The sequence below is a fragment of the Salvelinus sp. IW2-2015 genome, linkage group LG31 (genome assembly GCF_002910315.2).
Source record: "Salvelinus sp. IW2-2015 linkage group LG31, ASM291031v2, whole genome shotgun sequence".
NCBI lineage: Eukaryota > Metazoa > Chordata > Actinopteri > Salmoniformes > Salmonidae > Salvelinus > Salvelinus sp. IW2-2015.
Window position 1 is genome coordinate 12,298,962 of NC_036870.1, and position 18,533 is coordinate 12,317,494.

Here is an 18,533-nt window from a genome sequence, read left to right on the forward strand (position 1 = left end):
CTGTATGGATGTGCGTGCGTGTGTGTGGTATATTAACAAGGACGCACACTGGCCTTGGCTAACACAATAAAAGCCATCTGGTGGGAAAACACAAGGATGGCTGGAACTTTCTCTCACTTGACTTCTCTCGAGCTGATTTTCTCTGAGTTCGAGATCACCCAGCATGCTCTGCTCCACTTCCCCGGTGGGCGGAGCTACAACTCTGATATGATGATCTAACGTTACTGATATGATTAACTACAAATACTTCACAGCCTTTTGTACAGGTTACCACTTTGTAACAGTAGCTAACTGAACTTCAAAGTCACTTTTCAAGGTCACTTTCAACTCTACTGAAAAGTCACAGCCACTGACCCGACGGGAGGTGGGACCKTGTGACGTAGTTTTCAGACTGCTGGCGTTGTTTACAGTTAGTGAGGATTTTGTAGCATGACTTGTCAAACGTCAAGCACTAAATGGCCATAAAAGTAATTTCGGAAATTATGAAGAAAGAAGCTCTGTGACACAGGTGAGTCGCTAATGTCTATTCATGTATGCATGAAGTCATTTGGCTATTTTATGTTTGCAAATGTTCAATCATTTGCTTTCGTTGTAGTCAGCAATATACATCTTTCTCACTGAACTCGTTCCTTTAATTACATGAAACAATGTGTGCAATGTCCGATTGAACACTGATCTGCAAAAAGGCTAACAAATGTATGCAGCTTGTTTTACGTTCATCAATGATCGACTCYTAGGGTACACTTGATTTCAAGAACAATCTTACATTTTAAGTTTAGAAAAGTTAGAGTAATTTGTTTTTCCTAATCCTATGACACCTAACGTTACAGCCACACAATTCATTCTGCTACTTCACCAGTCTTTTGAAGGTTCGCTATTGCCCTTTTAAAATATGTTTGTTGTTTATCCTGTTTCAAAGTAGCCACTAAAGTATATTAAATGGTTGTTGTATTTCAGTGAATGTTTGCAACGGATGCAGTTTTCAATGCGACTTTGTCAGAGATTCAATGATTTAGAAAATATTTTTTATTTTCGTCCGCTGAAACTATGCCGACTCACTGTTTGTAACATTAGGCTATAACAACGTGACAATAGTGCAATAAACGTTTACTTTTGTTGCGCTTAGTTTAGGTAGCCTCTACAAATAATAATGAGATCCCCTAACTGTGGACGTTGAATAAGGCTACTACAGAGTCGATATATTTAATCTGCATTTCAATAAAACTGAGGCCTGAGCTATCTGAAGCCTGGAGACTCCCTTGAATCATAAAGCCTGTGTAGACTCGGCAATATACTACAATACCATCCACTCCTTTGTGTTTTTGGATCTACCAAAGATATGTTTTGAAGCAATTTTATGCAATTGTGCACGGACATGGGATCAGTCATGCGTTATTGAAGTTCAGACCTATTTTACATAAAACAAGGCAACAAAAAAAACGTAGCTACTCTCAAGCGGATATGAACATCTATTTTTAACCTCCCAAGTTATGTCTGTTCTATCTGCCTCTGTCCTGACAACAATGAACCGGCTTTGTCAAACGTCGTGTCTCTGCATTCCATCATTGAGWGAATGTGATCACTTCATAATGACTACCATTAGTAGCCTAGGCKCTAATGATAAGTAAATGTGTGCTTATGTAGGTCTATTTATCAAGGATAAATATATAATGAATTGTAATTTATTCTGACAATTAATTTCAAGTTTAATATAGTCTGGTGTTGTAAATTTTTTATTTCAATCATGCTATTTTGGGTTATAGAAAGGGAAGGATAGGTGATAACAATAGTTGTGATGACATTGCCTGGGTTTGTGGTGGTCAATGTCACACATTCGCCTTGCACTTAGAAATCACATGGTTGTTGTCAAGTCGATAGGAGGCGGTTCCTCTTTCCGCATGAGAGCTACTAGCTGCTGCATACACCAATCTAATAAACTGAAGAGCCATCTGACTCTTATAAGTCAATCTACACACACTCCAAATGGGTCCGAGGCGATGACAATAGTGGCCTATTCAGATGAGTTGAATAGTTTTMGTTTTTCAAGGGTAGCAAAGTAGACTAGAATGTTGGCTGTATAGCTCTACTTCTGTCCCTGAAACCACTCTCTCTTTCACTGCTGTCTCATCGCTATTCAATAGATCTACTGTGTGGTACAGTGGTTGACTGACTCGACTTTCGACAGTGAATGGATATTGATGTTCAAGTTTGCCAATGTGTGTGTGTTGTGTATCTCGTTCTCTCTTTCCATCTCCTCTCTCTTGTCATTAGTTTTAGGGCTTGACACATGACAGCAAGATTGCACATTAGCATGTGTGGCATCATGTTTGTCTGTTTGTGTGTTAGTCACTTTCAATTCTGTACACTCTCTTTCATAGTTCTATWCATTAGTCCTGGGCTTAATAAACTGAGACCAATAATTATTATGTATGTTTGTGTGTTGACGTGTGTGTGCGTGTGTCTGTTTTAAAGGGTATATGTGTATATGTGTATTACTCACAGCCTCTTATCTCTCTTTTCATAGTGTAAATGGAGTCATTGCGAGGCTCCGGGGGCCTCTCTCGCGAGTACAAACTGGTGATGTTGGGAGAGGGGGGAGTGGGGAAGAGCGGTGAGTACACACACTCATAACACACTCATAATTACACTTAACTGCACTCCTCCTCACTCTTACTTAGTGCATGTCTTTTCTTCTGTCTTGCTGTCTGTTTTTACATATTATGTCTGACTGACTATTCTTCTCCACCTCTGTCTTGATTTACCTCATTACTTCTCCTAATGCCGCCTTGTATTTTCTATGTTTCTCTGACACACCCTCCAAGTGCAGTCAGATAGTCAGAGTTCTCTTCTCGTAAGCATGGGCGTTGGCCGCTTTCTACGGCAGTCTGGGGTGCCGTTTGGGTGCCTGTCGTCAGGAAGACGCGTCAGTGCCTAGCAACCGCCTTCCCCCCTCTTGGCTACTGTTGCCATGGATACTGGCAGAGTTCACCTGGTATAGGTACACAGAAAGTAGTAAAAACATCGGCGAGAGGGAGGATTTGGAGGGATAGCGGGAGAGATGGGTCGTTAAAAACAACATCTGTGCCTGCTTTCGCCATGGAAACTAGAGTGGGTGTACACTGATGCTGCAGAGGCGGAGATACTGTGTCTTTCTGTGTAAGCTGCAGGGTGTGTTTATCTATGTGTGTGAACCACTACCCGCCTGGAGGGAGGAAAATGAGATGGAGAAGTGTGTGTGTGATACAACCAGGGTTATGTAATAAAGTCTCCCGCATTGACTTCGTAATCCCTTTATCTCTCCATCTCTCTCTTTCTTCCGCTCTGTCTTCTGATCTGCTGTAGTTTGTTTCTGATTTCTCCTCTTTGGTTTATTGATGCAGTGCCTGTGCAGCTTTGTGACAACGTAATRGCCCCCCAAAAAGCTTGTGAAAACTTAAAACTCTCTCTCTTTCTCCTCAGCTATTATAATGCAGTTTATCAGCCACAGGTTCCCTGAAGACCATGACCCCACCATAGGTGAGAGAGTGCTTGGCATCTGATCAAACTAACGCCACTCATATTTGTCCTGCTTTTAACCACACCAAAAACGGCTACATCAAATCAGTGATCGTGTCGTATTTTGAATTAATCATTGATTTTATATATACAGTTTAATGGGTACACCGCCCCATTCATGAAAATGGATTGCTCCTACAGASAGTGAGTCACCTGGCAGTGGCTTGCTATATAAAGCAGGGATCGAGGCATTCATACTGTTCGATTGAACATTAGAATGGGCAAAACGAGTGACCTAAGAAGCGTTGAGAGTGGTATGTTCGTCACGGCCAGGCACTCCGGATCCAGTGTCTCAGAAACTGCTGCCCTCCTGGGCTTTTCACACACGACAGTGTCTAGTGTTTCCCGAGAATGGTGAGACAAACAAAAAACATCCAGTCAGCGGCAGTTCCTGTGGGCGAAAACAGCTTGTTGATGAGAGAGGTCGAAGGAGAATGGCAAGAATCGTGCAAGCTAACAGGCGGGCCACAAACGGACAAATAACGGCACAGTACAACAGTAGTGTGCAGAACGGCATCTTGGTGTGCACAACTCGTTGATCCTTATCACGGATGGGCTGGGCTGTTGTAGCAGACGAGCACACAGGGTTCCACTCATATCAGCTAAAAATAAGAAGTGGTCACACGATTGCCAACACTGGACAATTGAGGAGTGGAAAAACATCACCTGGTCCGACAAATCCCAGTTCCTGTTGCGTCCCAGTTCCTGATGGCATAGTCCATGGACCCATCCTGCCTGGTGTCAACGGTACAGACTGGTGGCGGTGCCGTACCGCCGTCCAATCTGCAGCAACTGCATGATGCCATCGCGTCAGCATAGACCAACATCCCTGTGGAATTTATCTGACTTGTAAAATCCATACCCCTAATAATTCAGGCTGTTCTGGCGGCAAAGGGGGATCCGACCTGGTACTAGACGGGTGTACCTACAGTTATATTCATAACTGTACTTTACCTTGCAGTCGGTCACTCTGCATAACATACTATGGGTACAATCACACCCCAACCCGGGTCAGAGGGTACCAAACGTCAGCCAAAGCACACACAGGTTCCACCGGCTTCAAAATGGGCTTACAGAAGCCACCWTCTTCCCTAAAACTTACCTGAGAAGCCTGAACTGTCAGCGCCCCATATAGGGAAACAGAACCTGCTGCAACTTGGCTATGCGCACTGACATGCTGCCACTACAGCCCAAGTCCATAGACCCCACGGTTCCAAGAACAATACTTACCTCGCGAGCCTGAAATGTCAGAACTCGTACAAGGAACCGCAAGTCCCAAACAACAGAACACCTGTCGTAACTTGGTAAAGCGCATCCGCTCGCTGCATAGCATCACCAGAGTCGATGAACCACYGCTTATGACATGTAACTACACAATCATCCTGTATAGCCATTAAAATARCACTCAATGTCTCTCKCAGAGGATGCATACAAGACACAGATCCGCATCGACGATGAACCAGCCAACCTGGACATACTGGACACAGCAGGACAGGTACACTTCCTCACAAAGGGCTTCCATATAAATYTCACGTCTCCACCTCTTTTGGCTGCGTCTCATTCTCAATAGTCTAATATGGCTTCCTCCCCTCTCCTTCATCTACTGATCTGTAAAGATAGGATAGGTGAAAGCAATATGAAAAAACATCTGGGAAGGACTGGGAATTTGCTTTCATCTGTCTAGTTTMTTTTGCATCAGTTCAAATAGAGGAAAGGAGAAGAGGAGAGGAAAGCCTCTCCCTCTATCCCAATGCTCACTTTCCTTTAAATCAGCCCTTTCCGACGGTCTCTCCCTGTCTCTCAATTCCATTCAATCAGTCTTATTAGGATGATAACTTATCATTGATAAGTAGTTATCTTACATTGCCAAAGCAAACCCAGAGGAACARATTTCACTCTGTCATCTCCCTCACCGTCATAACATCCGCATCCTTATTCTTCTCAACTTTCTTTTAAGCGTCGCTCACTCCATCTACTCCTTTTCTTTTTCCACAAACGTACATKATTTCTGTCTCTCACCCGCTCCCCACAATGGTGTCTTTCCCTGTCTCTCTGACTCATCCATAGACACGTATGGTTAACTTATAATATTAGTCATTTTCCATATATGGTCATGTACATGTTCTATAATATATGCCCGTGACTGGGTTTGTTTGTACCATACCAAAGTCAGGGAAGTGTCCACACAGAGAATTGCAGTTCACTGTTCACACAGTCCACTGTCTCAAGTGACCCTTAACTTCTGAGTCATCCAAATTCTCCATGTCTCCATGTTCGTCCTCCAGTAGTTTGTAGGACAGACAGACCAATGTATTGGTGATTGATTTTCTTGATGTCTCAGGCACACACACACATACCAGTATGTGTGTGTGTGGGGGGGTGTCTTCTATCCTTGTGGGGACCTAAAATCCCCCCAAAACAAGCTAAATTCTCCCTCGTAGGGACATTTCCCACGTCCCCATGAGGGTAAAGGCTATTTTAAGCTTAGGGGTTATGTTTAGGTTTAGGGTTACAATTAGGGTAAGGAGTTAGGTTAGGGAAAATAGGATTTTGAATGGAAATACATTTTAGGTCCCTGCGAGGATAGAAGAACATAACGTGTGTGTGTGGCACCGGGATATATAATGTTACCTAAGTATTTTGCTGTGATGCTTTCTGTATCAGTCCTTAACCACTCTCTCTACCCCCCACCCCCCTCCCTCCCTCCCTCACATGTATACATTCACACATGTCCCTTTCCAGGCGGAGTTCACAGCCATGCGGGACCAGTACATGCGGGCGGGCGAGGGCTTCATCATCTCCTACTCCATCACAGATAGGCGGAGCTTACAGGAGGCGCGCCAGTTCAAGCAGCTCATTGACCGTGTGCGCCGCACCGCCAACACCCCCGTGGTACTGGTGGGCAACAAGTCTGACCTGACCCATCTCAGACAGGTGAGAATTAAGGGAAAGAAGGAAGGAGGGAGGGGGAAAGGGACGCCACGCCCATTGGTAGCCTTGGCACTACAGTATGTTTTGCCCGCTATCTGGCTGCATTAAAATCCTACCGCTGTTCAAAATGCCTGTCTTTTATATATTTACTGGAAGATCTACAGATTGCCTGTCTGACTGGTATGGTATACCTTTAGATTCCCTGGGGAATCTGTAGATTTACCAAGGAGACGGGGAATCTGTAGATTTACCAAGGAGACGGGGAATCTGTAGATTTACCAAGGAGACAGGGAATCTGTAGATTTACCAAGGAGACAGGGAATCTGTAGATTCAAACATTTACTGTAACATATACAGTGCCTTCAGAAAGTATTCATACCCCTTGCTTTATTCCACATTTTGTTGTTACAGCCCGAATACAAGGGGATTAAATATATATATATTTTCTCTCACCCGTCTACACATAATACCACATAATGACAAAGTGAAAATGTTTTTAGAAATACAGTATCTAATTTACATAAGTATTCACACTCCTGAGTCAATACTTTGTAGAAGCACCTTTGGCAACAATTACAACTGTGAGTCTTTCTGGGTAAGTTTCCAAGAGTTTTCCACACCTGGATTGTACAGCAGTTGCCCATTTATTATTTTAAAAGGGGAATTCATCGTCCAGTGTCTGGTGGAAAGCAGGCTGAACCAGGTTTTACTCCAGGCATACCCATAACATGATGCAGCCACCACTATGCTTGAAAATATGGATAGTGGTACTCAGTAATGTGTTGGATTGGATTTGCCGCAAACATAACAATTTGTATTCGGGACAAAAAGTGAATTGCATTGCCACATTTTTTGCAGTATTACTTTAGTGCCTTGTTGCATTTTTTAAATATTTTTTTATTCTGTACAGGTTTCCATCTTTTCACCCTGTCCATTAGGTTAGTATTGTGGAGTAACTACAATGTTGTTAATCCATCCTCAGTTTTCTCCCATCACAGCCTTTAAATTCTGTAACTGTTTTAAAGTCACCATTGGCCTCATGGTGAAATCCCAGAGGTTTCCTTCCTCTCTGGCAACTGAGTTAGGAAGGACGCCTGTCTTTGTAGTGACTGGGTGTATTGAAACACCATCTAAAGTGTAATTAATAACTTCACATGCTCATAAGGATATTCAATGTCTGCTTTTTTTGGGGGGACCAATTTACCAATAGGTGCTCTTCTTTGCGAGGCATTATAAATTCTCCCTGGTCTTTGTGGTTGAATCTGTGTTTGAAATTCACTGCTCGGCTGAGGGACCTTACAGATTTATGTGTGTGTGTGTGTGTAGGGTACAGAGATGAGGTAGTTATTCAAAAATCATGTTAAATACTATTATTGCACACAGAGTCCATGCAACTTGTTATGTGACTTGTTATTAGAATTTGTACTCCTGAACTTATTTAGGCTTGCCTTTTTTATTTTTATTTATTTAACCTTTATTTAACTAGGCAAGTCAGTTAAGAAGAAATTCTTATTTACAATGATGGCCTACCAAAAGGCAAAAGACCTCCTGCGGGGATGGGGGCAGGGATTATTATTATTTTTTATTTTTTTAATAAAAAATAAATATAGGACAAAACACACATCACGACAAAAGAGACAACCCTACATAAAGAGAGACCTAAGACAACAACATAGCAAGGCAGCAACACATGACAACACAGCATGGTAGCAACACAACATGACAACAACATGGTAGCAGCCCAAAACATGGTACAAACATTATTGGGCACAGACAACAGCACAAAGGGCAAGAAGGTAGAGACAACAATACATCACGCAAAGCAGCCATAACAAAGGGGTTATACTTTTTTATTAATTTGTAAACATTTCGAAAAACATAATTCCACCTTGACATTATGGTGTATTGTGGGTAGGCCAGTGGGGGAAAAAATCAATTTAATCAATTTTAAATTCAGGCTGCAACACAACAAAATGTGGAAAAATTATACAGGTCTGAATACTTTCTGAAGGCACTGTACATCATGACTCTATTTGGTACCATATACTGTACATACCAGAGGAGGCTGGTGGGAGGAGCTAAAGGAGGATGGGCTCATTGTAATGGCTGGAATGGATAGGTGGAACGGAGTCAACCATGTGGTTCACATATGTTTGATACGTCCCATTTATTCCATTCCAGCCATTACAATGAGCCCATCCTCCTATAGCTCCTCCCACCAGCCTCCACTGGTATATACCAATTATCTTCTGTGTGTGGGTTTTATCTGTATATTGGCTTTGAACATGCTATTTCCCTCCGCTGCACTAGGTGTCAGTAGAGGAGGGGAAGGAACTGGCCCGGGAGTTCCAGTGCCCCTTCTTCGAGACCTCAGCGGCATTTCGCTATTACATCGACGAGGTATTTGCCGCCCTGGTCCGCCAGATTCGCCAGCGCGAGGCAGAATCGGTCCGCGGCAGCGAGAGGAAAACCAGGAGGAGCCAGTCGTTCTGGAGCCGCATGCGCTCCACCTTCCACAAGAAACAGCACTCTGAGCACTGAGAGAGAGACGCTGTGAGATATGACAGTCCTCCCTCCAGTGGTACCCTTACAGCCCCAATTCCTAGTTCCAACTTCCACGAGGAGACCAATGACTCTTATCCGAGTTAGATTYAGTGTTTGCAATGGGCAATTAAACTAACAATCATTACTGAAGATATGAGTCTTCTGTGCGCTTTAGAGAAGGCAGGAACTGTGCTGATGTACCGTATGCTCATTGTGCTGAAAATTGGGTCTGGTTTTTAACGACAGCCGACGTTAGCATTTTAGTATCCAATGAAACCAATTGACTGTAGTGTTGTATATTTTAAATGCTGAGACACTGTGGAGTTGGCCTGAAGTTGCAACATTTCTTTGATGGAGAGCCAGTGAGGAGACGTTTAGGTGCAACTGTACCTCACAGGGAGGGATGGGGGGCCTGAAGAGAGGTAGAGATTATGGGGAATTGGAGAGGGGAAGGGAGCAAAGACTAGGCTATGCAGGATATTCAGAAGGTCACATAGTAGGTAAAGTGGCATAGGTGTTGAGGAGTGAACTCCAAAGTTTGATTTAAAGGCAGTTGGTTGGGAAATACGAAGGGGTATGAGACGTGAGTTTGAAGATTAAAGGGAGGGTCCCAACGGATGTGGTTTATCTTGCCAGCCAATGAAAGAGAAGGATGAAAATAATTAAAAGTTTGTAATATAGAAGATGATGAAAACAAAGACATTCTGATAGCATTCACTGTGCATTTAGGTTCCTCTGTTTCAATTGAAAAGCCATCAATTGATTATTGCTTAGTGTTTGTAAGCTGACCAGCCTGTACTCACGGTTGGTGCCATGTTTCAGTAGGAGTGGGTATACTTTGAGTGTGAACTGAGTTGCAGGGGATATTTAATACACAGGTGGTGTTGATGTTGACAAGTCATTACTATGCAGCATTGCCTAATATGGTCCACTGATCTATACTTGGGCTGATAGTTGGCTTGGGCAATATGTTGATCACATCCAAATGACATAAATCACTGGATTTAAACCATTTTTTAGAATGGGATTTGATGGGCGTAGCTGGCWTTTTAATTTTGCTCTGCCTACAACAGGGTTTGATTGTCTTCATATAGTGTTTCAGCGGATAGAGACAATGCCAAGTACAATACCTCTCCAGAGTGATACACACTCACTCCTTTATTACCCCCTGACCTGTAGTACACCGGTTGTGCTCTTATTATTTCAGCACTCCGTGGATCTGGTAGTGCCACATATGGGAGAATATGTTTTGTTTGTTTTATTCCTCTTGATCATGATTGTTTCCTTAATTTATTTTATATTAACACGTTAAAATAAAATGGACTTCCATTTGCTGGTTGGTTGTCTGGCCTCTTATTGTGTGTGTGAGTCGCCCCCCTGTGGCAGTATAAGGTTTCGCAGTAAATATAATCCACAGCAATGAGTTGCCTTGACTATTGTTTATAAATAACTACAAGTGTTAATTTTCATGTATGTTATCACATATTATTCAATAGCGTGCTCCACTGAAACGACTAATGCCATGTACAATACAATCCATGTATTGTGTTGTGGACGAACCTCCTACAAGTAACGTAGCTAATYATTACTGTGTAATAGGACTTTCGCTTTGTTGTCCCTCCACAGGTTCCGTCCATGGGTAAAGGAGATGTGAAGTTGTTCGTGTTGTGAAGCTAACTCTCTAGCGCAAATAAAAAATAAATAAACAAATTCTGTTGGCGGACGTTTGGGGCACATTGTGACATATTGAACTGTGCAGATTTTATTGGGCAGCTCTTGCCAGAAGACGGTATAGAACGTTGTAGATAGATTGCTAGCTAACACGGACACAGGCCTAATCAATCCACAGTTGCAAAGGAAAGCAAGTGTCACCTGTCGCCAGCATGGACTCTTGGATTCGATTTAGTGCGCAGAGCCAAGCCAAGGAACGAGTTTTCAGGTGCAGTAGCTAAAATGTATTAGAGTTGAGATTTCTCAAGACAGAAAAAAAAATAACAATGTCAACAAGTTACATTTATTACAATCATTTGTTAACTATCACTAGCAGTCAATACAAACTGAAATTCATGAYCATACAAAAATGTGTATATAAGAGGACGAAAAAGTACAAATAACTAAGTCCAGCGAAGACCTTTTGTACCGTTCAGTTCTCGAATTTTTGTAGGTTTTTGGCTGCGGTTGCTCCTGCCCGACACTGCCTACCTCCCGGTGTTATTGGGTACTGCGGGACCGCTGATTTTGGGTTCGAATTGAAGGGGTTCCTGGTGGGGGCTCATGCACAATGTGGCTCATGCAGTGTTTTGTCTCGGGCTCTCCCAAACCTGGATAAACGAAACCATGACAATTGCTATTTTCAGSCTTTCCCTATCAAGTGGCCATTGTCCCAACTGCATTTGGTATTATACTGATAGTTACTGTAGCTACGTGAAAGTAAGTACCAATTGCCCTTGACATGAAAACTGGAGAAAGTAGACGAAGTTGTGCCCAAGTTATTCATCGCAAGATGCAAAAAATTCACTGAACTATAGTAACATAGCTATAATCAGATTTTGACACATTTGATTAATTTTCTGTGTTCACACAGGGCTGCACAGTACACCTGTACGTTGCTAGGTTACACTCTCCAGAAGGGTGGGGCAAGTGTTGAGCTCCTGAAGACAGTGAAACAACTGGAAGCTCATGTGAGCCTAACAAGGAAGTGTAAGTCACTGTCTGCAAGTCAATGCTACACTTCTGTGTCTTAGGATTGTGTCTCAGGCTTACTCTTTGTACATCAATTCTGGGTTTCACATCACTCTCTTTCTCTCTCTCTCCAGTGATGCGTCTAGGGAACTCCGCAGAGGCTGTGGAGGCAGCGAAACGTGCTGTGCACCTCTCGGACAGCGTGCTGCGTCTCTGTCTGACCGTGGCCCACCTCAACAAGGCCATGTACTTCGCCTGTGACAACGTGCTGTGGGCCGGCAAGGCTGGCCTCCTGCCCCAACTGGACCAGGTCAAGTGGAGCCAGAGATCCTTRAGGTGACTGTTATAATTGGGAAATTTAAGCCTTAAATTTCACCACATTAGGAATCAGTCTATTTGAGGTGGCAATGGTCATCAGAAGTCCTGTAATTAACTTTACTACTATTGGCAGTTAACTACATTCTCTCTCCCTAGAGCTATTTTCTATCGCTTTCGTTATCTAATTGTACCTCTTAACTCCCCCTCTTTGCTACTTTTTCTTTTGTTCAATGTCTCCTACATCCTCTCTTTTCCGGTCTCTCACTATCTTTACTTTCTCTCAGATTTGACATGAATCTCTCTCTGCCTCACACTCTCAATCTTTCTCTCTCGTTCTCTACAGGTACTACCTCTTTGCCCTCATCCTCAACCTAACCCGGGACGCCTACGAGATCCGCCTGCTTATGGAGCGTGAGGCCCGCTCCTCCCATGTGGGGTCAAAGGCTACCTGGACCTCTTCTCCTCCCTCTTCACACCCCTCTTCGCTCACCCCCGAGAACGTCGACCTCTCCGACCCCTCTTCCCTTCCCGGAGCCATATTACCTGTACGCCTCCGCAGACAGTTCCACCTGRTGGTGACGGTGCTGCGAAGCAACCCACCGCTGCTGCTGGACCTGCTGAAGAACGTGTGCGACGTGTTCATCCCCCTGGACCGGCTGGGCATCTACCCCACCGGSCAGGGCTTCGTGGGGGCCTGTGGCCTGGCCTCTTCGGTCCTCTCCATCCTCACCATCGTCCACCCCTGGCTCAAGCTCAAACCTTGAAGAAGCCAGAATATTTGGTTGAACGTTCTAGCTCGAATCGAACATTCCTCAAGCTCAAGCCTTGAAGGAGACATTTTGGCCAAACTTTTTAGGTCCCCTAGAAGTGAAGAAGTGCTGTTTTGTCGAGGAATGCAGCATGACACGAGAGCAGGGGTCCTGTACACTGCTTGCTTGGAAGGTTTTGCGTTTTTTATTTGGAATGCCAACATTTTGGGCAGATCATGCTCGGACGAAGGTTGGTGGACTGAAACAGTGGCATTTCGAATCAAAGAGAGAAAATATGCAAATGAGCGCTGTATTGGAAATCTGTCTTTTGTATTCAGCTCGTGCTCTGAAATTTTCAAACACAAAGTTCCCCAAAAGCCATTTGGTTGAGTTGTTGTTAAGGACCTTCCCTATGCAAGTGTATAGAACCGGCACATGYAAAATTGTTGAGTCAGAACGGTAGACGTTTAAACACCTTAAAGCACCATACATCACAACTAATGGGCTTTGTGAAGTGATACATAGCACAAAGAAAACCAGATCGTCATTCAATTGTGTGTATCTGAACACGAGCTGCGGGGAGCACATGTATAACCTTAAATCAGAGTTTTAAATGGATCCTGATCTCTAGTTAGGAGACAATTCCGTATCCATATGGTGTTTCTGTCCTGTTAGCATTGAAAATMATGTAATTGGAAAAGATTATCTGTACAGTATTGGTTTTGGAAATGCCCTAATGTCATCCCTGTAGAACGCTGTACAGCTAGATAAGTGGAAACGTTTACTCAGTTAAAACATCACATATTAAAGCTTTATGTCAATGAAAAGCTGCAATGAAATATTTGATCATACTGTGTGTGAATATGTAATAATAATGACTTTTGAAGTGAAGGATCCTTTTTATAAACGGTAAAAGGGGACATTTATGGGCTGCCAGTCAGCTGTATTTTTATGCTCATAGTGGTAATACTGTATGTCCATGTATATTACCAACATTTATGCATGTGTGACGAGAATTAGTACGTTTACAGAGCCAGAAAAATTAAAGCAKATGATTCTGTCAACTTGGACATCTAATGATTCTGTCTGTTTAACTAGTTGAATTCACCCGACAGCTAATTATTCAGTCTACTTGGAAGTAAATTTGTTTGTCTACTTAAAAATCTATTTGTATAACTCAATTACATCAATAGTATATATTAAAGCCAAGCCATTTGAAGCTATTCAACCAGATGCGAAGGGAACTATAATAGATATGTAAGTGTACTCAGCTGTCAGACACTGCAGTGGCATAAAACCAGTCTAACTTTCAAACAACTCTTTTTTTAAAACCTTTGACTTTCTCCTTTATATAGAGTGCCTTAAGAAAGTATTCATACACCTTGTCTCACCCATCTACKCACAATAGCCCATAATGACAAAGTGAAAACATGTTTTTCCAAATTTTTGCAAAATTATTGGAAATGGAATACAGAAATATCTAATTTACATAGGTATTCACACCCCTGAGTCAATTCTTTGTAGAAGAACCTTTGGCCGCGATTACAGCTGTGAGTCTTTCTGGGTAAGTCTCTAAGAGCTTTCCACACCTGGATTGTGCAACATTTGTTCATTGTTTTTTTTCTAAATTCTTCAAACTCTGTCAAATTGGTTGTTTTCATTTCTAGACAAAAAATTTCAGGCCTTGCCATAGATTTTCAAGTAGATTTAGGTCAAAACTAACTCGGCCACTCAGGAACATTCACTGTCTTCTTGGTAAGCAACTCCAGTGTAGATTTGTCTTGTGTTTTAGGTTACTGTTGTGCTGAAACGTGAATTAATCTCCTAGTGTCTGGTGGAAAGCAGACTGAACCAGGTTTCCTTCCTCTCCGGCAACTGCGTTAGGAAGGACGCCTGTATCTTTGTAGTGACTGGTTGTATTGATATACCATCTAAAGTGTAATTAATAACTTCACCATTCTTAAAGGGATATTCAATGTCAGCTTTTTTTTTTACACCAATCTACCAAAGGTGCCCTTCTTTGCGAGGCATTGAAAAACTTCCCTGGTCTTTGTGTTTGAATCTGTGTTTGTAAATCATTGCTCGACTGAGGGACCTTACAGATAATTGTATGTGTGGAGTACAGAMATATAGTCATTCAAAATTCATGTWAAACACTATTATTCCACACAAAGTGAGTCCATGCAACTTGTGTGCAKATTTTTACTRKTGAACTTTAGGCTTGCCATAACAAAGGGGTTGAATACTTATTGACTCAAGACATTTCAGCTTTTTATTTTTTATATTATTGTGGTGACAAAAAAAATCTTGATTTAATCAATTGACAAAAATTCTGAATCACACTGTAGAGGTGTAACTGTCGATGATTCATGCTCAAATCGCAGACTGTATAATAATGTAGGGTTTTGTAAATACAGTAAATAACATTTGAACAGTTTTGATGAGAATTGGAGTGGTTTGTTACAACTATTTTCCTCAGTGAGTGAGGATGTTTTTGTAGCCACGTGAAGACATTTGAAATCGTGTCTTTATATTAATGTACCACAAGTGCTGAGGCTTGGCCGCTGTGTGGAGAAAATGTTTTCACAAAATAAAGGCCTTTTAATTGAAACTGTCGGCTCTATTGTATAAGTGTTGAGGGTTATTCTAATGCTGTTGACTGCTATGACTTTACATTTCCGACTTGAGAAATTGAACAGACGCTATTATCCAGAGCCATTTATAATCAGTGAGGACTTTACTGTGCCCTGAGGGACACCAGTAGTGAGACCATCCTTCATTTGACTGATCTTTGATTAGAAAATGAAACAAGAGCAACATCGTGGATGTTAACCGAGGATTCACAGATCACCTGTCCAGATCATTTCAAATCAGTGCAGTCTGCAGATTAAGAAAAAGAGATGATGAAAGCCCGCCATTTTAATTTTAACCGACCCCCGATGGCGGAGGTGTGTGGGAAGGTCATTCTTTGTGTGTAAATGAGAGGCCCTGATCTAATACAGTAGTCTGAACATTTAATCCTTGTAGCTTTGAACGGAACATGTTGRGACTGGTCCCTCAGCACCACAGTGATATACAGTGCTTTCAGAAAGTAGTSACACTTCTTGACTTTATCCACATTTTTGTTGTGTTACAGCCTGCATTTGAAATTGATTAAATTGAGATTTTGTGTCACTGGCCTACACACAATACCTCAATGTCAAAGTGGAATTGTTTTTAGGAATTTTTACAATAATAAAAAAAGTCAATATGTTTTCAAACCCTTTTCTATGGCAAGCCTAAATACATTCAGGAGTAAAAATGTGCTTAACAAGTCGCATAAGTTGCATGGACTGCAAATAACAGTGTTTAACATGATTTTGTAATGACTACCTCATCTCTGTACCCCAGACGTGCAATTATCTGTAAAGTCCCTAAGTCGAGCAGGGAATTTCAAACACAGATTCAGCCACAAAGATCAGTGAGGTTTTCCAATGCCTCACAAAGAAGGGCACCCATTGGTAGATGGGTAAAAAAACATCAGACATTGAATAGCCCTTTGAGCATTATTTATTAATTAGTTATTAATTACACTTTGGGTGGTGTAGCAAAAGACCCAGTCATTACAAAAGTGCAGGCATCCTTCCTAACTCAGTTGCTGGAGAGGAAGGAAACCGCTCAGGGATTTAAGCATGAGGTCAATGGTGACTTTAAAACAGTTACAGAGTTTAATGGCTGTGATAGGAGAAAACTGAGGATGGATCAACAACATTGTAGTTACTCCACAATACAGGACTAACCTACATGACAGAGTGAAAGGAAAGAAGCCTGTACTGAATAAAAATATTCCAAAACATGCATCCTATTTTCAATAAGCCACTAAAGTAAAACTGCAAAAAATGTGGCTKAAAAATTTACTTTATGTCCTGAATACAAAGTGTTATGTTCGGGGCAAACACAWTACATCACTGAATAKCACTCTTCATATTTTCAAGCTTGGTGGTGGCTGCACCATGTTATGGGTATGCTTGTCATCGGCAAGGACTAMGGAGGTTTTTTTTAAATAAAAAGAGGCCTGCAGCACTGTATAGTTGAGATTCATGTGTTGGTGGCACACATGCTACAATAAATGTAGCCTATGCTCCAGTCTTTTGTTGACAAGTGAGATTTTTAATAGACGCACAACTCTGCTAAGAAGCTTCGAGCTTCTGCTATTTGCCCAAACTAACCAGGGAAATAGAGTGATAATGAGCAGAGAATWTTTTTTTTTAAGCTCAACTGACGCTGATTYTACATGTACACTACCGTTCAAAAGTGTGGGGTCACTTAGAAATGTCCTGGTTTTCCATGAAAACATACATGAAATGAGTTGCAAAATGAATAGGAAACATAATGATTTTTAATTGAAATAATTGTGTCCTTCAAACTTAGCTTTTGTTAAAGAATCCTTCATTTGCAGCAATTACAGCCTTGCAGACCTTTGGCATTCTAGTTGTCAATTTGTTGAGGTAATCTGAAGAGATTTCACCCCATGCTTCCTGAAGCACCTCCCACAATTTGGATTGGCTTGATGGGCACTTCTCACGTACCATACGGTCAAGCTGCTCCCACAACAGAGCAACAGGGTTGAGATCTGGTGACTGTGCTGGCCACTCCATTATAGACAGAATACCAGCTGACTGCTTCTTCCTTAAGTAGTTCTTGCATATATTGGAGCTGTGCTTTGTGTCATTGTCCTGTTGTAGGAGGAAATTCATTTCTCAGAACTACGAATAGACTGACCAGTTTCCGAAGATAGTTCTCTGTTTCTGCCCATTTTGAGCCTGTACTCAAACCCACAAATGCTGATGCTCCAGATACTCAGCTAGTCTAAAGAAGGCCAGTTGTATTGCTTCTTTAAGCAGGACAACAGTTTTCAGCTGTGCTAACATAATTGCAAAGGGGTTTTCTAAATATCAATTAGCCTTTTAAAATGATCAACTTGGATTAGCTAACACAACGTGCCGTTGGAACACAGGAGTGATGGTTGCTGATAATGGGCCTCTGTACGCCTATGTAGATATTCCATTAAAAACCATCTGTTTCCAGCTACAATAGTCATTTACAGCATTTACAATGTCTACACTGTATTTCTGATCAATTTGATGTTATTTAATGGACACATTTTTTTTTGTTGCTTTTCTTTAAAAAAACAAGGACATTTCTAAGTGACCCCAAACTTTTGAACTGTAGTGTATACCCTACTGAAAACATTTGTCTACTTCATGCAGTCCCTCTTATCAACACAAGAGGACGCCCCTGTTCAGTTAATGCATGAAGGACAAATTATACAATTGGTTATTGTACACTGTTGCACATCTACTGTTATTTGACATTTATGAGAATCAGATAAGGAATGTCAAGAATGGCGTGACTTCCAACTCATCAGAATAGTATGCGGTCATAGTCAAATAGTGGTTCGGTCATTGTCCGAGCAATGCTTGACGACGAGAAGTGTCGGATTTAAAGAATAACATATCAAAGCGAGCGTGCATGGGCGTGTGTGCGTGCATGCATGTGGACGTGTGTGCGTGAGTTCCGCCCAGGAATTCTCAGTCAATAGGTGAAAGGTAGCTGTCAATAGACGGTGATAAGCACTGCATTGAACTGTATTTAACCTCCTAACCCTAACCCGCCCAGCAGTCAGGAAGTCAGGGATGTRTGTAGATAACAGGTTAAAGGTCACAGACAGGAACTTAGCCATTAGTTATGTAAGTGTATCTGTGTGCCAGAAAT

General features: G+C 42.0%; 2 protein-coding genes across 2 annotated transcripts; both read left to right on the top strand.

Annotated features, from left to right (window-relative positions):
- Positions 1-231: 231 nt before the first annotated feature.
- LOC111955804 (GTP-binding protein Rit1) lies at positions 232-9,579 on the top strand. Its single transcript, XM_023976117.3, has 6 exons — positions 232-508; positions 2,525-2,611; positions 3,460-3,516; positions 4,977-5,050; positions 6,298-6,489; positions 8,797-9,579. The coding sequence occupies exons 2-6, from the start codon at positions 2,530-2,532 to the stop codon at positions 9,025-9,027; spliced, it is 636 nt and encodes a 211-aa protein (XP_023831885.1). The 5' UTR covers positions 232-508; positions 2,525-2,529; the 3' UTR covers positions 9,028-9,579.
- Positions 9,580-10,654: 1,075 nt separating this feature from the next.
- LOC111955803 (peroxisomal membrane protein 11B) lies at positions 10,655-13,319 on the top strand. The gene is made up of 4 exons (XM_023976116.3): positions 10,655-10,969; positions 11,615-11,730; positions 11,847-12,048; positions 12,374-13,319. Exons 1-4 carry the CDS (start codon positions 10,914-10,916, stop codon positions 12,792-12,794), a joined length of 795 nt encoding a protein of 264 aa, XP_023831884.1. The 5' UTR covers positions 10,655-10,913; the 3' UTR covers positions 12,795-13,319.
- The last annotated feature ends 5,214 nt before the right edge of the window (positions 13,320-18,533 follow it).